The sequence below is a fragment of the Hoplias malabaricus genome, chromosome 5 (genome assembly GCF_029633855.1).
Source record: "Hoplias malabaricus isolate fHopMal1 chromosome 5, fHopMal1.hap1, whole genome shotgun sequence".
NCBI lineage: Eukaryota > Metazoa > Chordata > Actinopteri > Characiformes > Erythrinidae > Hoplias > Hoplias malabaricus.
This window is the reverse complement of record NC_089804.1, coordinates 56,027,617-56,053,368: the sequence shown is the minus strand read 5'-3', so window position 1 is coordinate 56,053,368 and position 25,752 is coordinate 56,027,617. Positions and strand designations below refer to the sequence as shown.

The 25,752-nt window shown below is 44.2% G+C and overlaps 1 protein-coding gene across 1 annotated transcript in view; it reads right to left on the bottom strand.

The window, feature by feature from the left end:
* Window positions 1-25,677, bottom strand: part of top1b (DNA topoisomerase Ib) — a 30,737-nt gene extending 5,060 nt beyond the window's left edge. Inside the window, exons 1-19 of the mRNA XM_066670132.1 lie at window positions 24,770-25,677; window positions 24,433-24,457; window positions 16,301-16,397; window positions 13,669-13,786; window positions 13,113-13,171; window positions 11,318-11,407; window positions 11,082-11,181; window positions 10,870-10,964; window positions 9,967-10,082; window positions 9,415-9,536; window positions 8,081-8,203; window positions 7,040-7,227; window positions 5,717-5,861; window positions 5,457-5,600; window positions 4,483-4,668; window positions 2,450-2,518; window positions 1,884-1,998; window positions 1,048-1,175; window positions 623-717 (exon numbers count right to left, since the gene is read on the bottom strand). Coding sequence (XP_066526229.1) covers window positions 623-717; window positions 1,048-1,175; window positions 1,884-1,998; window positions 2,450-2,518; window positions 4,483-4,668; window positions 5,457-5,600; window positions 5,717-5,861; window positions 7,040-7,227; window positions 8,081-8,203; window positions 9,415-9,536; window positions 9,967-10,082; window positions 10,870-10,964; window positions 11,082-11,181; window positions 11,318-11,407; window positions 13,113-13,171; window positions 13,669-13,786; window positions 16,301-16,397; window positions 24,433-24,457; window positions 24,770-24,802 — 2,048 coding nt within the window. The 5' untranslated portion in view covers window positions 24,803-25,677. The remainder of the gene's footprint in view (window positions 1-622; window positions 718-1,047; window positions 1,176-1,883; window positions 1,999-2,449; window positions 2,519-4,482; window positions 4,669-5,456; window positions 5,601-5,716; window positions 5,862-7,039; window positions 7,228-8,080; window positions 8,204-9,414; window positions 9,537-9,966; window positions 10,083-10,869; window positions 10,965-11,081; window positions 11,182-11,317; window positions 11,408-13,112; window positions 13,172-13,668; window positions 13,787-16,300; window positions 16,398-24,432; window positions 24,458-24,769) is intronic.
* Window positions 25,678-25,752: the final 75 nt, after the last annotated feature.

Below are 25,752 nucleotides of genomic sequence, written 5' to 3'. Positions count from 1 at the left end.
GTTTTGCACATTGGCAGCTCATTCTGATCTGTGTGAGCTGCCGAGCGGAACGACTGTGCTGCTCCGTCTCTGGAGCAGACGAGCCGCGTCGAGGGAGCTACATCTCCCCCGGTCAGTCCTGGTGTTCTAAAGAATCGTGCTACCGCCGGTTCTCTTCTATAAAAAGTAGCGTTTGTACAGTTTGTCACTGGTGCTACTCCAGTATTTCGTTTTTTATATAACGCAGTAGAAGGTCTGAAATGTCGCTAAAACTAGCGGCAACTTCATTAAAGGAGGGAGAGAAGAAGAAGAGCTGCAGGCGCAGACTGCCCCCCTGTGGCACTCGTTGGAAACACCGCTCTTGTTTTTAAACACTCCTTAAAGTACCGATACTCATTATAGTGGGTACTGTACTGTACTGTTTTAATGACTACGTATTGAGTTTAATTCAAACCTCTAGGGAAACACACAACAAATACTGGTATCAAAATCAGGGATTAAATAAACTAACATTAAAGTTCACCTCAAGTTGATTTTACTGGCTTTCTTTATTTAACATGTGAATCAATGTGAACTCATACCTTTATCTTTATTTATTACTTTGGGGATTGATGAACAAATCAGTTTTAAATCAGTGTCTCACTTTTTGCTCTTTTCATCGTGGAGGGTCTTGGCGTCTGCTTTGGCTGATTTCAGCTCCCTCTTGGCCGCGGAGAGCTGCTGTTTTTTCGCGTCAATCTGCAGGAAGCGAAAGACACAAGCATTCATCAGCAGGGAACAGGCAGCGTGTCTGGATCTGTACCACGTACCACTGAATCACATTCCAACAAATACACACTGCAATGGTAATTATTCTCAGTCATTTTTAGATTTAGACATTTACACTTAGTTTGTATTTCTCCTCCTTCACGTTTGTGCTCTAAGGCATGTGTTAGTGTATGAACAGGGCGATAAACATTTAATCTATTACTGCTTTTTAATATTTAGGCAGTTGCCAGACTGAAGGAGGCTCTAGTGGTGAAAGCAAAGTCCTGTTTAAAGCGTAACAGTGGAGGTGTGGTCAGTTACTTTGGTCTGCAGGTTCTGCATGGATTTCTCAAAGGTCTTAGGGGGCGCCCTCTGGTGGTTACATAGAATAGCAACTGCTCGATTCGCTCGGTTATAGGAGAGGATCTTGGCTGGAACATTTTCATCAGCTGGAGAGAGAGAGAGAGAGAGAGAGAGAGAATATTATACTTTGTACTGTAATCCTACTTTGAATGGAAACAATGAATGAAAAAGTGAGGAACAGAGAGGGAGGGGGAGAGGGAGAGAGAGAGAGAGGAAGAGAGGAAGGGGGAGAGAGCAAGAGGAAGAGAGAGAGGAAGAGAGAGAAAGAGAAATCAAGAGAGAGACGGAGAGAGAGAGGAAGAGAGAGAGAAAGAATATTATTATACTTTGTACTGTAAACCTACTTTGAATGGAAACAATGAATGAAAAAGTGAGGAAGAGAGAGGGAGGGGGAGAGAGAGAGAGAGGAAGAGAAAGAGAGACAGAAAGAGAGGGAGGAAACGAGAGAGGGAGAGAGAGAGGAAGAGAGAGGAGAGACAGAGAGAGAGGAAGAAAGAAAGAGAGGGGAAGAGAAAGAGAGGAAGAGAAAGAGAGGAAGAGAAAGAGAGACAGAAAGAGGGAGGAAGCGAGAGAGGGAGAGAGAGGAGAGACAGAGAGAGGAAGAGAGGAAGAGAAAGAGAGACAGAAAGAGAGGGAGGAAACGAGAGAGGAAGAGAGGAGAGAGAGAGAGGAAGAAAGAAAGAGAGGGGAAGAGAAAGAGAGGAAGAGAAAGAGAGACAGAAAGAGAGGGAGGAAGCGAGAGAGAGAGAGAGGGACAGAGAGGAAGAGAGGGGAAGAGAGAGAGAGAGACTCACGGGTGGTCAGTTCTTTAAGCTGCTGTTGTAAGGTAATGGAGGCGTTGTAGGTGCGGAACACTTTGGCTGTCAGTCCGTCCATCAGCTCCTGGAGATGTTTATTCAGAATGGACGTCTGTATGTGGGGGCGGGGTTGAGTGAGAGACGTAGAAAGAGAGACGCGTATTAATTTAAATTGAAATAAATAGCGTTCTTAACAACCTTTTGGAGATATTTCCTTAATCTAAACAAGAGACTATGTTCTATTTCCCCACTTCCAGATTCTATCCAGACATTACCCAGAATGCTGGGCGCACACCTCCTCACAGACAGTGACTGAACTCTTAGACCAAGAAACAGGGAGGGGGTGTCTACGCAGAGGGAAGGCACCTGAAGCGGGTGGGATTTGCCAGAGTGGTTAAAGGTGAAATGTGAAAGTGTGTGGGAGAGGGATTATATCTCCTGTCTGGTCTGGGAACGCCTGGGGGGAGCAGAGAGGGACAGACACCTGCTCTAATGAGGCCAGGGCGACCGTGAACGTTACATGGGCATATACAGTACATACACTGAATAAAACATAAACTTACATTGAGGCGGTCAAACAGGTCATCCTCCGGCTGCTTATTCTCCAGAAACAGTTGGAGGTTTTTAAACACCTGAAACAGAACAAAAGCATCAGTTATTTCCCGCTCATTGCTATCAGCGCTGTTACAAATGACTGACTTGTAAACATCGGGTTATTTTTGCCTGTAAAATACAAGTAAGACTCCGTATATCTGTGCTCTAACAGTTAAATTCTATCTGATGTTCCAGCTTTTAGTCACAACGACGTCTCAGCCTGGGATCAGCTGCAGAGACGCTGCAAATCACCAGTTTTAAGAGCTGCAGCATCATGTCTTCTCTTGATATTGATTGAAAACTGTGGTGTCACAGGGGACCACATGGATTTAGAGGAACTCCTGAAAGTCACAACCTTCCAAACTGGAGGCAGAGGGTGGCCTTGCCCTTAAGCGAGGGAGTGCCTGGCACCCAGAGACACCACCACCTCATTCACAAGAGGAAGGACGTGAACAGGCTCCCAGTTCCAAAGCAAACCAGGTTCACACATCAATTCCGTTGAGTTAGGGGTGGTGCCTTGGGATTGTGTGTTCAGGTTCTGCAGTGTGTGAAGCGGGGCTGGATCGGCCGTAGCACAAGCGACCCAGTGGTACGCCCATCACACGTGGTACTGATTGTGGGGGTTATCGGTTTTTTGTAAGTATCCTGTCGGCTGCTGTGTGATGCCGTCTTGACCAGGGCTCATTTAAAATAGAGATTGAGCTCTCGGTGTGAGAATTATATTTAGAAACGGTTTTGCAGAACTCTCAGGCAGTTGCTGCAGTTTCTACTGGGATTAATAACATCTCAGGTACCTATTTATTTTCTATAATACGTATATTTTTACGTGAGTACGTTTTATTTTGTCATTGAATGTAATGACCTTTTCCTTTAGGGTTAGTAACGTCAGCAGTGCTAAAGTCTCTAAGCTGCTTCAGGCATTCCAGAGCCAGGTGTATCCTTCCTGACTCATACTCCCACACCAGGTGTCAGAGAGGAAAGCTGTGTGTGTGTGTGTGTGTGTGTGTGTGTGTGTGTGTGTTCTCGTAACCACACAGATAGCACTATTGTTCATGAAGCCATGCAAAAGTCAGAGACCCCCCCCTATCTTTTTTCATTTCCCGTCAAAGGGGGCAAACCATGAGGGTGGATCTGGAGCCCACCAACCCACACACTGTGAAACAAGACCCCCGTCAGTTCTCTGTGATCTGACCAAGTCTGAAAACACGGGATAAAACGAGGAGTTCTGACGTCAAGTGCAGTGGCTTTAGAATGGCCCCGCCCCCTCATCTGAGTCTGTCCAATCACAGCGCTGGACCCGCGTTTATGTGAGAGCACAAAGATGAGGTTAAAAGTGGTGCAGTGCTGAGCCTAGAGCAGCTACGACAGAGGCTCTGTTCTCCCTGTTACAGCTGATTTTGAAGCTGTAATGTGAAGGTAAAATATCATGCAGTGTTCCTTTAAATAAAAGATAGGTGGTCTCTGACTCTTGCAGAGCATAATGTGTGTGTGTGTGTGTGTGTGTGTGTGTGTGTGTGTGTGTCAGTGCCAGCAAAGGCAGGAAACAGAGATCCCTTAAGACAAAGCTGAAGGAAACCTTACAGGCCTGGATCACCTGTCTGTACAAACATCCTCTTTTTACACACACACACACACAAATATAATATACAACATATGGTCAAAAGTTTACAAACACACTGCTCATCCAACATATTATTGTAGTTTTTTCTCTTTTTGTGCAGAAGATTTTCCTCCTTTGCTGCTGTAACAGCTCTATGCTTCTGGACACAGCTGTGAGGATTTGAATGAAGTTCCTCTGCACCACAGATCGGTTCTCTCTCTCTCTCTCTCTCCCTCTTCCCCCCCCTCTCTCTCTCTATCTCTCTCTCCCTCTCCCCCCCCCCCCTCTCTCTATCTCTCTCTCACTCTCTCTCTCTCCCTCTTCCCCCCCCCCCTCTCTCTCACTATCTCTCTCTCTCTCTCTCTCTCTCTCTCTCTCTCTCTCTCTCTCTCTCTCTCTCACCCTCTTCTCCACAGGGATCTTGTTGTAGTAGCGGATGGAGTCTTTTCCGAGGAAGTCGAACTCCACCACGTAGTCCTGACCGTCCAGTTCAGGGAAGAGCTTAATGTGCTCCACTCGCAGAGAACAGCACCCCACAGTGTCAGCCGTCTCTCCCTCCTCCTTTTCATTCCCCGCTCTCAGAGCCAGCTACAGAGGGGAGAGTGGGGAGAGGGAGGGGGAGAGAGGGGGGATGGGGGAAGATATGGAAGAGAGACATTTAACAACATGGTATTAACAGGGACATCTGAGCCTCTCCTGTCACAGCGTCCGAGCCGCCTTTGTGTGAGAGCGCAAAAGACACGGTAAAACCGAGCAAAACCAAGGCTATGTTCACGCTCCCGGGCTGAAGGGACTCCAATCTGATTTATTCAGGGCTGTGTGAACATGTCAAATCTTTTTGTTTTTAAATCAGGTTTGAGTCACTTTCACAAGTGGTCCGTATGCGACATGAATGTCAGGGGTTCACAAGCCCCATTTATCAACTCATAAATGTGATTAAATTTGATGTCCTCAAGCTTCTAATGCATCTGCTTTCAGAGAGAGATTAGTTCATGTTACAGACAGATACAGTTCACATACATTTATGAACGTGAACCCTCAAGACATCCAAACTGAGCAAAGAACAAAAATATTACAATTGACGTGAAGAAATAAGAGCACTGAGTAAAAACGGAGAAGAAAGAGAACAGAGCGAAAACGGCTAAAAACCAGAGCTTCTGCTCCTCGCTCCTCACTGCTGTGCGCTCGGGGTCGGGGTGAACAGAGAGCGGCTCATTATCATTTAAAGGAACAGGTGCTGAAAGCGGGCGTTCTGAACAGGGGCTGTTTACACAGGGGGAGAACACTGCTGCGGGGTTTGATCCTTGTGGTGTTTTGACCAAAGCAGGTCACAGACGTTTCATTAAGAAGCAGAACTTTTTTGTGTGTGTGATTACCTTATCGATGAAGTACAATGCAACAGCTCTCTGTCTGATCCTCATCTCTTTACTCTTCCAGTCATCTCTGTACTGAGCTCTGATTCTCTCCACACACTTCTTTAGTCTCCGCGCTGTCTCGTATTTCTGCCAGTCCTTCTCTCCCTGTAAAACACACACACACACACACACAGGTATGACTTGTTTCTTGGCCCAGACTGATTCCTTGTATGTGTAAGACATATGGAGAATTAGAGTGAGTCGAACTGATTGGTCCTCACCTTGATCCTGGAGCTGGGGTTCAGCATGATGTATTTAATGGAGCCCTGGATGTTCTCCGTCCACGACGCCAACCACGTGACCTTGTTATCATGACGAACTTCCTTCCAGTGGGTGCCAGGTGGAGGTTTAGGTTGCTTCGAGTCTCTACAGACAGAGAGAGAGAGAGAGAGAGACCAGAGATAAGGGGTAAAAGAGAAAAGGAAACAAAGAGATTAATACAGAATCAGAGAGAGAAACAACAAGAAAAAGAAAAAAGGGATGAGAGAAAGAGGAAGGGAGAGTAAGAATTACAAGGAGAGAGAGAGAGAAAAAAAACAAGGGACAGAGAGGGAGAGCGACAGAGAGAAGGATAGAAAGGAAGAGAAAGTTAAAAAGGGGAATTTAAACAGAGAAATTGAAAATGTAACAGACTTTGAAATAAGGAGAAATCTAATGTTTACAGAATTGTCACAACACTGAGAAAATCAGGATTGCATTAATTTGCAGTTAGCCAGATAACTTAAGCCCAAAGCTGGGTCTGTCCAACAGGAAACGGGACGAGGGACAATCCTCCACCTCCTCCACCCTCGGCTTAAAGCTATCTGCCTTAAATAGAGAGTAAAACACCTGCCAGGTCTTTGGGGATGTTTTGCGTGTGTGTGTGTGTGTGCACGATGTGACCCACGTGTGGAGTTGTTTATGCCGTGATTGTTGTGAGTGCAGGGTCTCTGTGTCAGAAGACCATTTCCTGTGTGTGTGTGTGTGTGTGAGAGAGAGAGAGAGAGAGAGAGAGAGATTGAAGGCTGTTTTCTTCCTACAGCTCCAGAACAAAGACACACAGCTGCTCCTCCTCAAAACATCACATGCACGCATGCACACACACACACACACACACACACACAGGGGAAATGGTCTTCTGACACACTGCACTCACAACAATCATGACATAAACAACTCCACACGTGGGTCAAATCAAGGCACACACACACACACACACAGCTGTTTGTGCTGATATCTCCACACTGTTCAGTCCAATGTCCACACGCTCTTCAGCTCCAGCTATAATTCTTCAGAGTCAGAGCGCCCCCTACAGGCTCACGTCTGTAGGTACAGACTGAAGCTTCTCCAACTGCTTCCAACACATTCACAACCTCTGCTCCCTCTCTCCATCCCTTCACTCACTTGTTCCCTCTTTCCCTACCTTCCATGTTCACTCCTCTAAACATTCTCTTGCGCTCCATTTCCCTTTCTATTTCACTCCTTCCCTTCACTCCCTTCTTAGTTCACCCTTTCTTCCCACTGTTGCTCCCTCTCTCTATTCCACTCCCTCCCTCTGTCCTCACTTGCTGCAGTTGATGATGATGTCCTGCGGTCGAATGCGCCTCTTCAGCATTCCCATCTTCGGGTGGTCTCCTCTGCCCCGGAACAATCCGGGGGGCTCGATGCGGAAGTTTCCGATCCGTTCCTTGTGGTTATCCATCACACAGAAGCCGTACTCCTGGACGATCCGCTCGTTCTCCTCTTTGATTTTCTGTGAAAAAGGATAGAGATGTGTCTTATTAAAAAGGACGTACCCCCCCCCCTTTCCACAGTGGAACACAGCTCCGGTTCTTAATGAAATATGTGACCTGCTTTGGTCAAAACACCACAAGGACCAAACCCCACAGCAGTGTTCTGCCCCTGTGTAAACAGCCCTGTTCAGAACGCCCGCTTTCAGCACCTGTTCCTTTAAATGATAATGAGCCGCTCGCTGTTCACCCCGACTCCGAGCGCACAGCAGTGAGGAGCGAGTAGCAGAAGCTCTGGTTTTTAGCCGTTTTCGCTCTGTTCTCTTTCTTCTCTGTTTTTACTCAGTGCTCTACCTTCTCCACAGTCGTTGTGTCTTTGCGCTCTCACATAAACACAGGTGGGTCCAGCGCTGTGATTGGACACACTCAGACGAGGGGGCGGGGCCATTCTAAAGTCTCTGCACTTGACGTCAGAAGCGGAGAACGGCTCGTTTTAACCACACAAAACTGACGAGGTAGTAGACCCTCTCCCTCCCAAAACCTTCCTGGAGCCACAGAGAGAGAAGCATCCTTCACTACCAGGGGCCTGTTCCTTCAAGACGTCCACCCCTGCTCTCCGTTCCCAGGTCCCTCAGTTCCCCTTCCCTAATCCATACAACATACCTCCCTCCAGCCCTGCCCCACTGAGGAAGGCCTTGTGAACTTTTAGACAGTGTCTCATCTGGGATTGTGAGGTTTTCTTTTTACACCCAGCCCCAAGCAGGAAGTCTATAGCCTGTTCTTATTGGTCACAGTTTTAGTCGTTTTTCAGCCAAAGAAAGTACAATATTTGATTGTGAATGGCGAACCCCACAAAGACCCTAAAGCTAAACTCACCTGTTTCTCTTCTTTCGTCATCTGTTTACGAGCCTCGGACTGAGCTTTGAAATATTCGTTCATCTCCCCAAAGTCACACTTGTTCAGGTCAGTGATTTTCGACTTCTCCTCTGAGGTCATTTCCTGGGGGGGGGGGTTACAGACACAAACGCATGGAATCAAATAAACGACTCGGTTTCCCGAGAAAAACTCAGCGTGTTCTCTTCAAGCAACTTTCGAATATGGTACAAAATGGCTGACAAACAGTCACTGTTCCCTAAACAGCATTTTATAATAAAGGATGTAAAACTAATAATAAATATCAATTAATAATACTCATATATCCAGGGGTTGGACAATGAAAGTGAAACACCTGGTTTTAGACCACAGTAATTTATCAGTGTGGTGTAGGGCCTCCTTTCGAGGCCAATACAGCGTCAGTTCGTCTTGGGAATGACATACACAAGTCCTGCACAGTGGTCAGAGGGATTTGAAGCCATTCTTCTTGCAGGATAGTGGCCAGGTCTCTACGTGATGCTGGTGGAGGAAAACGTTTCCTGACTCGCTCCTCCACAACACCCCAAAGTGGCTCAATAATATTTAGATCTGGTGACTGTGCAGGCCATGGGAGATGTTCAACTTCACTTTCATGTTCATCAAACCAGTCTTTCACCAGTCTCGCTGTGTGTGTTGGTGCGTTGTCGTCCTGAGACACGGCACCGCCTTCAGGACACAATGTTTGAACCATTGGATGCACATGGTCTTACTGGTGCAGTGTGGAGTTAATGAAGATTGTCCACCAGGCTGCTCCAGTTTAGCCATGAAACCTCCCACACTACAATGACAGGTGTTTCACTTTTATTGTCTAACCCCTGAACGTGAAAATGGGAAAAGAGTAAAAGAGAAAAACAAAGAGCAAAGAGAAATCATCGCCGGGAAAAGAGAACTTTCCAGGAGCAGGAGAAGACTATTTCTCTGAAGGTAACAGTAAAAATAAACCACAGATAACACCATTTACACCCAGTACAGCTCAGAAATGTGAACATATCTTTATTGGAAGCATGTCCAAATGCTTCATGTGTAAAATGGACAAACGCAGATTTCTTTTACTGGATTCCAACGAGCCACATCCGCCTCCGTGTGACCACAGCCCTGCAGTGTGTTCTCCTACAGCACTGCCGCTGTGTATCTGTGTTTCAGCAAAAACTAAACTAGATCCACATCAGATTATTTCATCATTACTGTGAATAAATGACTCTGCTCTAATATTTCACGTGAGATCAGTTGTTGACTTTAACACGGACACTCAGACAGCGCCGGGAGAACGGGGAGATACGTGGTTTTGATGCCGTTACCTTCCTCCAGTCTTTGAAGAAGTTTTTCCTGAAGATCTCTTTGGTCGTGTACTCGTGATCCAGCATCTTGGCGAAGAACGTCGCCACCTCCTCTGCTCCGGGACACAGCTTCATAAGTTTCCCTACGGAAAGAGGACAGGAGCACTGCTCTGTAAAAGTACAGTCAATTACACGGTATCTCACTGTCCACGTGCACTTTTATAGTTCTACAATCACAGGCTGCGATGCTCGAACATGTCGATAAATCAAGACTGCCCTGGCGAGGGAAAATGGAGACCCTGGATCTGTGGTAGCACACGCAGACCAGCGGATCCCCAACAACAAGAAATAAATACACAATGACACTAAAGGGTTAACCCTCAGGAGTCAATGAGTGATCAAATATTGTGACTGGCTCAAGATGAGAGGCGTCAAAACGAGCACTGCCGCCAATTTCAGTCAGAAATACAGGCTGCGCTTCTTTGTTTCATTTTGGTTTTGAGGACAGACAAAGTACAATCAGAGAGAGGAGAAAACTGATCGTTACGAAACTCAGGCTGTGATCTCACTCACCGTCGTAATAAAACCTGACGTGTTCGGGGAGGGGTTCATAAGGCGGAGCAAACACTGGTCCTTTATGCTCCAGAAACCTCCACTTACTGCCATCTGTGTATCTCTCCTCCTCCCACCTGAGAGAGAGAGAGAGAGAGACATTATGAAGAGAGTGAAAGAGAGAGAGACATGGAGTGAAAGAGAGAGAGAGAGAGACATGAAGAGAGTGAGAGAGAGAGACATTATGAAGAGAGTGAAAGAGAGAGAGAGAGAGAAACATTATAGAGAGAGCGAGAGAGACCAGAGATAAGGGATAAGAGAGAAAAGGAAACAGAGAGAGAGACACACATTATGACGTGAGAGAGAGAGAGAGAGAGAGACAGACAGACATTATGGAGGGAGGGAGAGAGAGAGAGACCAGAGATAAGGGGTAAGAGAGAAAAGGAAACAAAGAGATTAATACAGAACCAGAGAGAGAGAGAGAGAGAGAAAAAGAGAGAGACCACAGATAAGGAGTGAGAGAAAAGGAAACAAAGAGATTAATACAGAACCAGAGAGAGAGAGAGACATTATGGAGAGAGAGAGAGAGAGAGAAAAAGAGAGAGACCACAGATAAGGAGTGAGAGAAAAGGAAACAAAGAGATTAATACAGAACCAGAGAGAGAGAGTCAAGAAGAAACAGAGAAGACAGACCGACAGCGAGAGAACGAGAGGGAGAGATAGGGGCAACGAAGAATGATAGAATAGGAGACAGACAAAGAGAAAGAGACAGATTGAGAGAGAGAGAGAGGAGGAAAGAGAGAGAAAAAGTATGAAAGAGAGGAAGAAAGGCAGAGAGTAACTGAGACGTCCGGTGAGATTTCTGCTCCGTTTCCACGCTCTCTTTTCTCTCCTTTCTTCCCCCCGCTGTGAACTGCTCCTCACCATTTCCATTTCTCCTCCGGCTCTTTCTTGGCTTTCTTTTTTCCTGCAGCTGGATCCTCCTTCTTTTCTTTCAGCTTTTTTTTCGGCTTCACGTCCTGCATTTACCACAAAGAGGAGACGAGAAAAGAGTGAGGGAAAACGGAGAAGAAACAGGGGAATTGAGCAAAGAAAGTGATAAAAGCTGATGGAGAAAGGGAGAAGTGTGTCATCACCTCTTCATATTCCTCATAGTCGTCATAGTCTTCCTCCTTCCTCCGTTTCTTCACCTTCTTATCATTTTCCACCTTAATTTTCTTGGGTTTGTACTCAGAGCTGCAGAGTGAAGGAAACACATCTCAGACACAAATACGTACACGCCGAGACCACCCAGTAGATCCTGACCCTCAAGATAAAACCCCAGCAGTAATGCAATAAATAGCTTCAGACTAGAAGACAACTGATCACTTACTCATCCTCATCCCTCTCTCTCTTCAGGGCCTTGTCCTGTTTGGGGGAATAGCAGTAGCCGTTGTCTTCTTCCGTTTTAATGTGATGAGGGCTGAGGAGAAAAGGCACACACTTGAATTACCTTTCAAAATTGTCACATAAAAGTACGAGATAAACAAGCCATTTGAATTATACAATATATAGCAGTATAAATAAAACTAATACTACTGAACTAAATGTTAGAGAGAGGCACTTCAAGCTTATAACTAACAGAAATGGCTTTATTTTCCAACATACACTGCTCTGGTGTGTTCTCCCTGTGTCTGTGTGGGTTTCCTCCGGGTGACTGTCTGTGAGGAGTGTGGTGTGTTCTCCCTGTGTCTGTGTGGGTTTCCTCCGGGTGACTGTCTGTGAGGAGTGTGGTGTGTTCTCCCTGTGTCTGCGTGGGTTTCTTCCGGGTGACTGTCTGTGAGGAGTGTGGTGTGTTCTCCCTGTGTCTGCGTGGGTTTCTTCCGGGTGACTGTCTGTGAGGAGTGTGGTGTGTTCTCCCTGTGTCTGCGTGGGTTTCCTCCGGGTGACTGTCTGTGAGGAGTGTGGTGTGTTCTCTCTGTGTCTGCGTGGGTTTCCTCCAGGTGACTGTCTGTGAGGAGTGTGGTGTGTTCTCTCTGTGTCTGTGTGGGTTTCCTCCGGGTGACTGTCTGTGAGGAGTGTGGTGTGTTCTCTCTGTGTCTGCGTGGGTTTCCTCCAGGTGACTGTCTGTGAGGAGTGTGGTGTGTTCTCCCTGTGTCTGCGTGGGTTTCTTCCGGGTGACTGTCTGTGAGGAGTGTGGTGTGTTCTACCTATGTCTGTGTGGGTTTCCTCCGGGTGACTGTCTGTGAGGAGTGTGGTGTGTTCTCTCTGTGTCTGCGTGGGTTTCCTCCAGGTGACTGTCTGTGAGGAGTGTGGTGTGTTCTCCCTGTGTCTGTGTGGGTTTCCTCCGGGTGACTGTCTGTGAGGAGTGTGGTGTGTTCTCCCTGTGTCTGCGTGGGTTTCCTCCGGGTGACTGTCTGTGAGGAGTGTGGTGTGTTCTCCCTGTGTCTGCGTGGGTTTCCTCCGGGTGACTGTCTGTGAGGAGTGTGGTGTGTTCTCCCTGTGTCTGCGTGGGTTTCTTCCGGGTGCTCCGGTTTCCTCCCACAATGTTTATACTGTATATTATTAGTGTGTGGTACACAACTGAGACAGTCTATGATTTCTTTGTTTATTTAATTATTTGGCTCCACCCACACCAGTATTTTCAGAACTGGACTGGAACAATTACACCCTCCCCCACAAGCCCAAGCCCAACCCCAAGCCCCCCCCATGAGATAGAGCTTAATGAACGGTTAATATAACACCCCTGTAAAGCGATACATGTAGTGTTAAAAGTTCCAGTTAAACCCTATTTCAGTCTAAACACCACACACTCACCCAGTCACTCACACACAAACCGACCGAGTCAGAACTGCACTCTCAGAAAACTAAAGTCACGAACTCACTGCCGAGGTCTGAGACATTATCTAAAGATAGTTCTGCAATGAGCTTTCGGCCTCAAACTCATTTTTAAATTCAGTTAATGGTGGAGGGGTAGGTACAGACACAGCTAAACACTGTCCCAGATCTATTTCTCATCATTATCATTCCACAGAAACTTCTTCAGACGGCTGAAGGTCACGGCCGGCGCTGGAGAGGAAATAAAAAGTGTGGCATACACAGAGACGCCTGGTTCCATTCGCCAGCACTAAGAAGGAATTCAGTCCGAGAGTGGAAACATATTTGGTAAAAGATAAACAATGCCGTACCTCGCAAAGCCGTTCTCTTTCTCTCTCTTATGCTTGCCATCAGAACTGTGGGATTTGACCTGGAAAAATACGCAACAGATCGACAGACATAGGTCAATGTTAAAATGTAGGACCTTTAAAACAATTCAGTCGTTTTCTGCACTGAGCCTCCATCACGTCTTCTTTAATTCAGGAACATATTTGTACCATATTTTACTCTGATTGCAGGTTATGAAGCTGAATTGATTCTTTAAATAAATCCCATGTCAACTCCAGACTATTATTTTGCTCTGTCTCTCTACGCCACGCAACGCAGACGACCAGCACCAACTCTCCATCTGTAAAATCTCCAGCTGCAGCAGAGATCACGTTTGTTTTTATCCGACTCACGACGGCAGCTCGTAAAATGACGCCGTGGTCTTTTGAAGAGGTTCAAACGCTCCTTGGATCGGTGGCCGACTGTGAACTCCCAGCAACGTAAAATGTTATTCATAAATAAACGTGTTTGCTACATTTTGGTGTTAAAAACAACTGGCTGCTCCTTTCCGTAAGTGGAGTGTGTAAATGGAAACACCACCTTCTCCTCTCTCCTCTTCTCTTTGTCCTTGTGTCTCTCTGTGCTGCCGTCTCTGTGTTTGAGCTTCTCCTTCTCTCTGTCCCTGTGCTTCTTCTCCGATGAGTCTCTGTGGTGATCACTGGAATAAATCACGATAAACACATTCAACGTTAAAGACTTTAGAGTTAGTTCACTACAGACGCTTCCTGATGATTAGGACAATTATAAAGTTTTTGATCACTTGTTTTATTCTTGTTTAAAGATTTCTTTCTGTTCTTCTACACGTTTAATCCAATCTCATTTATTTGTTTATTTCCAGCCTTTATATTTTTACGCTTAACTTATTCAATTAAATCTGATTATTAACAATAATTAAATGGAATTAATACCTGTATCAATTGTGAAAGTCAAACAGAGGTGTGTGTATTGTGTCGAACAGTACATGGAGAGTGTGTGTGTTTCTCTAGGGAAGGCTCTCATGGATTTACTTTGGTGAAATGTAAAAGACAACTTAAGCCAGTTTGGAGCTTTACAGCTGTCAATCAACTCTCAGAGAGAGAGAGAGAGAGAGAGAGAGAGAGAGAGAGAGAGACAGACAAAGAGAGAGAGACAGAGACAGAATGAGAGAGAGACAAAGAGAGAGAGACAGAGCAAGAGAGACAGAGAGAGAGAGAGAGACAGAAAGAGGCAGAGAGACAGAGAGCAAGGGAGACAGAGAGAGACAAAGAGTACCTTATTTCATGTTCAAGTATCTGCCGATACCAACTCTATCTGTCTTAACTACTAGACAGATGCCTATAAATCCAGTTATTTACATTGCTATATTTTGTCGCTAATATATATAATAATATAATAAGCTTTATTAACTGCACATTAAAAAATGTAAAGCTTCAAAGCCATGAAAAAAATCAATATTTCTTCAATGCAGTAACAAGTACAAGTGGGAAGACATAGTCTAGCCGGACTGAACAGCTTTGTACACTGTTATGAAGATGTTTGTCACCACTGTGAAATGCACATTCTAAGGCCTGCTGCTGACCCGTGTTAGCGCGTTTCTTTGTTGTTGCTTAATTGTAGTCAATGTTCTTTGGCACGCCTTAAACTGGGGTTACGCTGCATGTGTTTTGACCCGATTGTAAATATTTTAGCCTCAAAAGCGCGTTTCAGAGCAGTCACAACATATCGAACGTTTAATTTTTTTCGACCCGAATTTGGTCGCAGTCGCGCAGTGTACACACTCCACCAACTCGAGGCTGAACGAGTCCCTTCAACAGCCAATGGGAACAGAGCACAGAAAGTAAACACAGGCACAGGTGTGCGCCACACAACCCACTGTTACAGCTTTTATTCCAACTGAATTCTAATTTTCCATTCCACCTTAAATGACGCAACACTGGCGCGCTGTTTTTGAACCATTTAAGGTGGAACGTAGCTGCAACTATGTGCTATTCTCCTAATCCCCAGCTCCCGCTACAGTATGTAGAGACCGTGCTATGTTTTCCCACCCACGACCCAAAGACATTTATTCACGTTTTTTTTCCCTTTGTGGCTCTACACGAATAGCAGCATGAACAATAACCGCTGCAAGCTGTACATCCACATCTATCTGTGTCTCTAAGGAAAAGCGAGTTGCATGTGGTATCGGTGCTCTCTGTAGCCGATATCGATACTGTGTTTAAGTGCCAGCATCAGTGCCGATACAGATACGGTATCAGTATCAGTGCCACACTAAAAAACACAATCTGTTATATCCCTGTTACAGCCAACCAATGCGCACTGTCTCTTTAAGAGGCACTTGTATTGCGCATGTGTGTGAGTGTGTGAGACACACGAAGAAGACAATGGCTCCTGCTCCCTCATTCAACACTGAACTGATCATAACTGCTCCATGAAGAGGCCTCTGTTGGCCCTGAGACTTTATCCGGTGGATAATGAAGGCACTAATGGGAATAATATCCACAAGTGTCCGGATCACTATTTGGCATCTGCACTGTGTGAACCTAAAGGAAAACACACGGTTCGTGTGGAGAACACATTTCTTCAATAAATCCTGAATATTTCTGAATATGATTTACAAACTTTCAATGTAAATCAGTAGAATATAACGCATGATAGAGATCAGAGAAAGAGAGAGAAATCGAGAGAGTGATCACAGAGAAAGAGATGAAAAAGAGAAAGAAAGTGATCACAGAGAGAAAGAGAGAGAAAGAAAGAGAGATCAAAGAGAGAGAAAGAGTGAGAGAGAGAGTGATCACAGAGAGAAAGAGAAATCAAAGAGAGAAAGAGTGAGAGAGAAAAAGAGAGAGTGATCACAGAGAGAGGAAAGTAAGAAAAAAGTATGAGAGCGAGATCACAGAAAGAAAAAAGAGAGAAAAAGATAGAACGAGAAAGAGAGAGGAAAGATGGCGAGAGGAAAGAAGGTGAGAGAAAGTAAGAAAAAGTACACGTGAGAGAGAGTGAGCTGGAGGAAATTAAAGAAAGAAAGAATGAGAGAGAGACAGAAAGAAAGAAAGAGAATGAGAGAGAGTGAGCAAGCGAGACAGAGAGAGAGACAGAGAGAGAGAGCCCCCTGGGGAAACCTTGACTAAAAGATAAAGACACAAACGAGAAGAAGAGAGGAGAAATAAAAAAAAAAAAGGAGAAAGCTCTTTACCTGTTACTGTGCTTGGATTTCTCCCTTTCCTTGTCCTTCTTATGCTCTTTGTGTTTGTGCTCTTTGTCTCGATGCTTGTCTTTGTGTTTGTGGGAATCTGAGGAGAAAGAAAGGAGACACAGTTAAAAAGAACTACACACAGATCTGAGAGAGACAAAGAGAAACAGTTAAAGAGAACAACATCCAGAGCCAAGAGAAATAATAATAAACAAAAAAAAGGTACTGTACAAAACACAGAACTAATAAATAATAATAAATGAATGTGACACAAAAAAACAAAGACTAAATGATAAAAACAAAGAAATTAAAGAAAATAATGAGAAAAACAAAGACACACTTAAGAAAACAAGAAAGAACAACCTCGAGACACGAGTTACAGAAAACACAAATTCATCGACAACCAGGAGCCGAACAGAGAAATGATCCGAGTAAAAAGAGCAACAGCAGAGTGGAAAACAGAGTTGGGACAGAGGGGTGGGGTGAAGTGTGAGGGCGACATGGCCCTTCAAACTGAGACAAACAGAGGGTTATGACGCCTTGTAAAGCAGCTGCGAGACTCTGCGCAGCGCCCAAAGAAACCCACAGATGTCAGTATTTCCTCCTTTACACTCTATAATCACCTGTGTATTATCTCAGTGTAATATAGTTTCAGTGGATTATGGTCATTTGCTTCAGAACAAGCAAAACAAGTAGTAGCTAATGTCTTTGTAGTGAGCTCCACTTCCACCTTAAATGGCGAAGCAATTACGCTTTGTTTCTTTAGGCTCCCGCAACATTTAAGTGGTACTGATGTCTGAGGAATCTGACCCCTAACTGCTTCCCGGGTGCTAGAATGACTACCTACCACTAGGGGGTGTGTGCTCACTACCCATTCTGCCCTCGTGTGTTTGTTACAATGTAATATGTTCCCTTTGCCTTAGGTTAGCGATTCGAGAACACGTCATGGCTGCTCGGCGTATCCTGCGTCGGCTTGGTGCGTAGATTGTACACGTCCTAAGAAAATAAACACTACACATAAACAGGGTGCAGTACACACGTAAGCGGTAGGGGGCAGTGCAAGCAATCAACATCATCACAATGGGGAAAAGTTGTGAAGGAGTCAGAGCCAAATTACTGCAGTTACTCACACCTTACTCTGGTCTGCCCTCTAGTGGAAGCCTCCAGTTACAAGCGTAGCACACGGGCGATTATGTGAACGTTTTCGTTCACGGCGCAGATGGTTGTCTACACGATATCCCTTAAGCTGTAGCACCTGGAAACTTGAAACTGAACTCCCTCAGTTTCCACAGATGCGATTATGATTATAACACACACACACACACACCTGTGACACACTAACCTTTGTTTGTGTTCTACACCAACTGCCACAACTAGGACTCACAACACCGCATTTATCACTTTACCCTAGACGCTGAAACATTGCTGCTATAATTTGACTGAATCCTGCCTCATACACGTTAGTGACATCTGGTGCTGATATTAGGTGATCACCAACTAATCCCAAAATGCATTGGGAGGACACCTATCACTCCAGAAAACACAATTCCACTGATCCCTTAACGTTTCCTCCAAACTTTGACATAGACTACACTAACTGTGGACACAGAGCTGAACCTATTGGGGGACATTCAGAGAAAGAGAGAGTGTATTGTGGTGAATAAACACTGTCCTGTGCTTCTGTAATCAAAGTTAAGAAAAGCCACAACAGATTCCTAGAAAGACACAAAAGGGTACAGAACTTCAGAGAAACAGATCATTATTAACATCCATTTTCACCGTATTTTCTATCCCACCAACCCAACACACTGTGAAACAAGACTCCACCCCCAGTCAGTTTTTACGGGATAAAACGAACCGTTCTGATTCTGCTCCACTTCTGACGTCAAGTACAGAGACTTTAGAGTGGCCCCGCCCCCTCGTCTGAGTCTGTCCAATCACAGCGCTGGACCCGTGTTTATGTGAGAGCTCAAAGACGAGGTTAAACTCAGCAAAACAGACACAACGAGCGCGGAGAAATAAGAGCACTGAGTAAAAACGGAGAAGAAAGAGAACAGAGCGAAAACAGCTAAAAACCAGAGCTTCTGCTCCTCTGCACCTTTAACACGACTGTGTTGATAGGAGTGCACAATATTGACAATGCCTTTGCATAGGTTCTTTATCTCGAGAGTAGAGATCTTAGCTGGAGAATGGGAGGAGGTTTACATCTGGAGGTCTAACTGTATTTCACAGACATGGGCTTTATCTCCGTCTTATCAGCCTTTACCATGAGACTGTACACTGCTGCCACACACACTTTGTTGGGACATAATGCATAATTACTATGTAATCTGTCCCAAATTTACACTGCACACCCCCTGTGCATTAATATATACCTCACTGCTTTCCAAAAGACCATCGGTAGCTGCTATTTAACTTATATTGAGGCTAGTTTACTTATATTGAATATCCATCCATCCATTATCTGTACCGCTTATCCAATTTAGGGTCGCGGGGGGTCCAGAGCCTACCTGGAATCACTGGGCGCAAGGCGGGAACACACCCTGGAGGGGACGCCAGTCCTTCACAGGGCAACACAGACACACACACATTCACTCACACACTCATACCTAGGGACACTTTCGAGTCGCCAATCCACCTGCAACGTGTGTTTTTGGACTGTGGGAGGAAACCGGAGCACCCGGAGGAAACCCACGCAGACACGGGGAGAACACACCAACTCCTCACAGACAGTCACCCGGAGCGGGAATCGAACCCCCAACCTCCAGGCCCCTGGAGCTGTGTGACTGCGACACTACCTGCTGCGCCACCGTGCCGCCCTATATTGAATATACATTTCATTATTCTCTACAGTGGAACACAGTTCTGAATCTTAATGAAATATCTGTGACTTGTTTTGTTCAAAACATCACAAGGATCAAACCCCACAGCAGTGTTCTCCCCCTGCGTAAACAGCCCTGTTCAGAACGCCCGCTTTCAGCGCCTGTTCCTTTAAATGATAATGAGCCGCTCGCTGTTCACCCCGACCCCGAGCGCACAGCAGTGAGGAGTTTGTTTAGTAAACAAACACAGCAGTAAAACACTGGTCATTACTGAGGTCAGAATGTCCAAATACTGTAAGACAAATCAATGATGTAATTCCAGGGACATTTTTGTTTCCCCCAACAATAACATATTTTATACTACACTTTAATTTACTTATTTCTCACGTGGTAATGTGACTTGTCAAAACTGCACAGACTCCCCTCCTGAGTAATTATATTGTATTGTACATGACTGCATTCTGGCACTTTAAAGAAATGCTATGTAGTATTTTTTACCTAGAAATGACACCTTAATGTATATAATCAACTATAAAATCTGGCTGTTTTGGAGCTGGGAGTAAACCGTATGCTTTAAAAGGTGTATTCATTCATTCATTGTCTGTAACCCTTATCCAGTTCAGGGTCGCGGTGAGTCCGGAGCCTACCTGGAATCATTGGGTGCAAGGCGGGAATACACCCTGGAGGAAGCGCCAGTCCTTCACAGGGCTTTAAAAGGTGTAACTACGTTCAATTACAACTTTACACTCATACTGTCGCTGTCCAAAGAAATAATGTGTATCTCCACTATAGCAACTTTACAGGAGAAGGACAAAAACCTTCTTAACTTTCAAGTAAACAAAAGATTTTATTCCAAATAATTCTACCTATTGATCCATTCATCGATAAATGTTCACAGGTTGAAGGACAGCTGCTATGTTCAAATTAAGCATGTTTTTAGGTTTTCTTTGCAGATCGATGAAATGCTTTAAAGAAAGTATGGGGACTTTTATTATATGTGCCCTTCTAAATTAGAGTAAATAGGGAATAAAATCCAAAAGTGCAGTGTGTAGACTTTATTTATTTTTAATTTTATATTGTAAGAAACATAAAAGTGACAGGGTTGTGCAGGGCTTGGTAAAAACCTGTAGTACTCCCCTGCATTTCCTCCATCACACTGCTCCAGCTGAGCACTGTTTAAAAACAGTTTGACTCATTGATTCGATTCCCTCCAACTATATAAAACGGAACCGAATCTCAATGAATCACTCTATACGATTGGCTCATTTGATTCATTCCGTTCCATATGCATTAAGCAGCAGCAAGCAAAGCACAGTCATTTCGAAGACTTGTTCTCCACATCGTCAGCATCCAGAGACGAGCAGCTGATAAATAACTGATGAGTGTGAGGGGAGAATCTTTTTAAAATGGAACAAAAAAAAATGTAAAATTTCCTCACGCCATCACACTCCAACAATCATAGCTCGTGAGCTGGTGACACCATTTATACTTAACCTTTCTATGTATATTTCCCTCTGTGCACTCTGCATGTGTTTTTTTGCTTGTTTGTTTATTGTGTGTGTAATAGTTGGGATGTCTTGGCCGTTCTATTACGTATGTATACTGCATATGGTCTATCCCTGCGCACGGTGAGCTACTCTGTGTTTACAGCATTACCCACTTGAGAAAAGTCCACATACAGACAGTAAGTAGCTGAGCCTACAGCAGGTCAGCATCCATCCACACTGAAGTTATAAAGAGTGATGCCCTAGGTGTAATATATTTCTGAGGCAGAAAACAGGACAGCCAACGTCAACAGAGCTGTCCAAGCCTAAAACCTTACGCCGGGCCGTCAGCGCTGTTTCTGTTTTAATACGACTGGCACGTCCACACCGAGCAACTCCTAAAACTCCTCGTCAAAAACAAGGAGGGTGGGTGTTTTAGAGGTAGGCACTTATAGACATTGAATGTGTTTCTTCTTGATGTGTGTCTGTCTAGCTGTGATTTCTAAAAAGTTAAATAGATACAGATGGTGAGTCTGTAAACATGTTATTACCATCACCAAGAGTGAGGACAATCTCCACCTGTTCAGGAGGGAAGGAGATGCTAAGGCTGACACCAGTCAACAGCTAATGTGGGACGCACTGTAAATACACGACCATTTTATTTGTGTAAAATACTGCAGTAATTTATAAAAGGGTAATGACACTGAACACACACTCTATAATCAGGAGGAACATATGATTAAATTGCTCATATTTCCAGACATAAGTTGTTTTTCTCTCGGGGCTGATGTGTGCTCACTGTCCGTCTCTGTTTTCGTGTTTAGGAAGTAAACAAGTTTTACCTTAAATACCCTATACAGAAACCACAGGCTGCTGCAGTAAAGACCATAACGATGGGGACGAGGAAATGTCATCGGACAAATTTGGCATATTTTTACAGATAAAGACACGTCTTATTTTTTTTTAATTTATAAATGTATTATTAAAACAAACATTGTGCTTTATTCACCTTTTATCACTATGTTTAAGGGGTTTGGAGATAAAGACGCAGCAGCCAAGGATTAATATTCAAAACATAAAGGAGGCGACCAAAAAACAAAAAAGGAAATCTGTGATTTTTTTTGTGCATTACAGTTGATTTTTTTTTTTTTTAATCCAAGCTACTTTTTTCAGAATAAAAGTACTTCTAACTTGAAACGATAACCTGGGCATGTTAACGCTCCCCCAACTGAAGAGACACACATGAACACTGCTGTGATTCTGAAATTTCTTTCAGCATTAAAGCCTTCCTTTGTCTTAAATATACAGCAGTACAGGAGGTCCTCGGGTTACATCTCCTATTTACGGTATAAAGCCTTGTTTCGACATAAGTGGCTTTGCATCGTAAACATCGTAACGTGAACTTCGTGTTTGGTGTGTGCGGCGCGGCGGAAGAATACACGGTTACGCGGCTCGGGACCGAGGCGGATAGGTGTGAGGATAGGATCAGTGCTTACAGTACAGATTTACGTACAGTGTGTACGTATGTTCCGACTTACACCGAAAATTGGTTTACGACGTGACGTAGGAACGGATCAATGTCGTAAGTCGAGGACCCCCTGTATTCCATTATAAACCCATCCACACGCATTCGCTCTGAATAAGCAACTTCACTTCTGTCACTACACTGATAGCTTAGGGGTGGGACTTGATTAAAAAAATGTATTGAAATAATTAGAAACTTTGTAATTATTAGAAATTAATCACATTTAAATATTTAGAATGAGAATTATTGTTTATTGTAAGTTTGGTTGATGAATGAATCAATGAACATAAGCTTAAATTCTAAATCTTGTTTATTTTCTCACCAGTCTACTCCCAGTGAATGGGTCAGTTTGTTTGAAGTGGACTTTGACATTGTGTTTCTGAATGTGAACCCTGACGTGGTCGAGTGTTGACTGGCGACACTGTTTGCGTTACAGTGATCCCTCAATACTTTGTGTGTTTTTTCAAGGGGGCTTTTTTATTATTTACATGCATTAGACTAGGCCTGTAGGTGACACACTATATCATTTACAAGTATTTCTTACGTACACGTCCACATCCGAGTGAAATTTACTGACGCTAAATCACAGCTTAGGAATGACTCTATTAAAGAAACTGGTGGGATATCACATGTAGTTCCAGCTGAAAAACATTATAGAATGACTGTTTAATGCAAAGGGAGGGTTGTTAACAGCAACAGGGAGGGGTTTAAAAGTCCAAAGACTCATTAAATACATAAAAAAAAAAATCATCTTTCCTCTACTTCACGGAAATTCATTTGTCGCGGGTGGTCTTAGAACGCATCCCCCGTGAAAAACGAGGGATCACTGTACTGTTAACATTACTGACCTGCGCTAGCCCCAACGTGTTTTGCGTTGAGGTGGTAACGAACGGTGGAAGTGCTCCTGATAAACAAACTGCTTCCTGCATTAAGTGCAAATAACATTTTTGTTTGTACTTCCATCTGGAAGTGTCTTGTATTTAAATTTCCCATCCACCAGCGTAGACTCTTCCGTAATCTCCATTATTTTCATCACATTGTGCGTCGTTATAATCTGGACGCCTAGAACTCACGCACTGAGAAACTTTCCATGGTGCAAAGTGCGATTAAAATGCGTTAAATTTTTTATTTCGTTATTTTCCCCGTAATTAATTAATTGAAAATAAGTCCCATCCCTAGTTTTATTCATTGTCCTGTTTTTCTCAAATTGTATCACATCACTAATCCACAGCCTGCAAAAAACTATTCTACACACATTGTCCTTTTTTTTTTTTTAGCTCCATTCTCCATACAGGAGCACTCTGGGTACCCATGTGTTGCTCTGCATACTTTATCTCCCCCACAGAGCAGGTGTGATGTGGTGGTGGGTCATTCTCAGCGCTGCAGTGACACTGATGTGGTGGTGGTGTGTTAGTGTGTGTTGTGCTGGTGTAGAGTGGATCAGACACAGCAGTGCTGCTGGAGTTTTAAAACCCTGTGTCCACTCTGTGAGACACTCCTCCCTCGTTGGTCCACCTTGTAGATGTAAAGTCAGAGACAGTAGCTCATCTAATGCTGCAAGGTTTGGGTTGGCCACTCTAGTCCTTCATCAGTGGACAGTAGGGTCCGTGTCTGACCCACTCGTACCAGCACAACACACTACTAACTCTACACCACCACATCTGCGCTGACAGTGATCCATCACTACAATCATAAATCGGCCCTGTGGTGGTCTAGTGAGGGTTCTGATCATTAAGGAACAGGAAGAGAAAGGAGCCAATAAAATATGCGCTGCAAGAGAGAGACTACAGTCTGTAGTTGTAGAACTACAGCGTGCTCCTTTCAGGTCAGTGGAGCTGAGAGAACGGACAGTGTGTGTAAAATACTAGTGTGCCACTTTTGTTAGCCTGATGAATCACAGGAGTCGGCTCACTCGACATGATTCGAAAGACTCGTTCGAAGGATTCGTTCGTGCGCTACAGCACAGAGAGGAAAAAGAAAATGGCGCAGAGACTAAGTCCTCAACCCCCAATCCCGACTTTTCGGCGCTGAAATAGATGCGTTTAGAGATATAACCTGGCGAAGGAAGGGGGTTGAGGTTAAAAAACAGCTCCTGCTTTATCGGAATCGCGAGAAAGATGGAGGAACTGACGGTTATAAAGTGCCTTTTGGGGCTGTCGTTTTGAACAATAGGCGGCTGTGAGTGAGGGTGAGGGGACTTAGTCTCTGGGACGCCATTTCTGTTCTCGAAAAACTAACAGTGAACAAGACGAAAATAAAACCTCTTCTGCTCGCTCACAGACATTATTCTTTGGCCAAACTTACCGTTTATCCTCGAGGCAGAGTCCATCTGCGAAAAAAAGACCATAAACCAGAAGAATGTGTTAATATTTCATTTTATTAACAGCATATTGTGTGCAGAGGGGGTTTTAAAAATCCCAAACATACCACAGTAAAAGCTTTTCACAGTTTTACTGCAAGACCAGCTTAAATTAACACATCTGCCCGTTTATAACACACATTACCCTCCCTGGTGTTGTTTTAATTTAGACAGAAGTGAAAGTATGTTTTAAATTCACACGCACAAGACCTAAGCGATCAGACAGCAACAAAAAATTACGAAACATTATCCCATAAACAAGTTCTTAATCATAACTAGTACCTGGTGGTGTTTATGCCCATGTTCCTGGCTCATTTTCAGGGTTTATTCAAAGCTGGACGCTGCGAAAAGCCTGTGACACACAGATGCCGGTTGTGTGGAATTGAGACTTCGCTTATCAGGCTAAGTCCCACTTTAGAGACACCGCGCATGCGCAGACAGTTTGAAAACACACCATGGCCCAAAATCACAACCACAGTACAGTATAAAAACCACACACACGCAACCATACAGGACAAACGTGTGGCCAACTTCCCCAATTGAAAACTGCTTGTTTAATACAGATAAATCAGTCACTAATAAAACTCAATTTCTCATCATTAAAATGATATGTATTAATATTAATCCTGTAATATTTTAAAAGTGGATTAGCTCTAACTCTACTCACTTATTACCTGTGTGTCTATGAATATGTAATTAGCCTCCTCTAGGCCTACACTCCATCCATGCCTCCACTGGGTTTCTTAGTTGAGTGACGTTAGCGTCTGAATCCCTATGATTCGGACTTTCTTTTGAATGCTGAATTTTCAAAGAGGATATTGCCCAGCCATGAGCTGCCTGCTGATTTTAGATGTATATACACACACACCACCATAAACCCAAGTTACCCACACATTGAGCTAACACCACTCCTTCATGCTAACAAGGCTGAACTTTTTATTTTCATTGGAGGGGTCTTTGAACAATTGTTCGCACATTTATTTGCACAGAATGGTGTATTTGCACAATTCTAATGCATTCTCTCCCTTACCCTCTATTACTATATATTAAGTCACTGTTAGGACCGGATGACCGTGTCCTGTCTTTTTATTAGTGAATGTATGTAGGCCTTTATTTATTTATCTACTGTGTGATAATGTCAAAATCCCTGTTGCAGACATTTTAAGCCAAATCTAGGGTGACCAGACGTCCTCTTTTACCCGGACATGTCCTCTTTATTAGACTTAAATTTCACAAACGTCCGGGATTGTGTTTTTCTAGCGCTT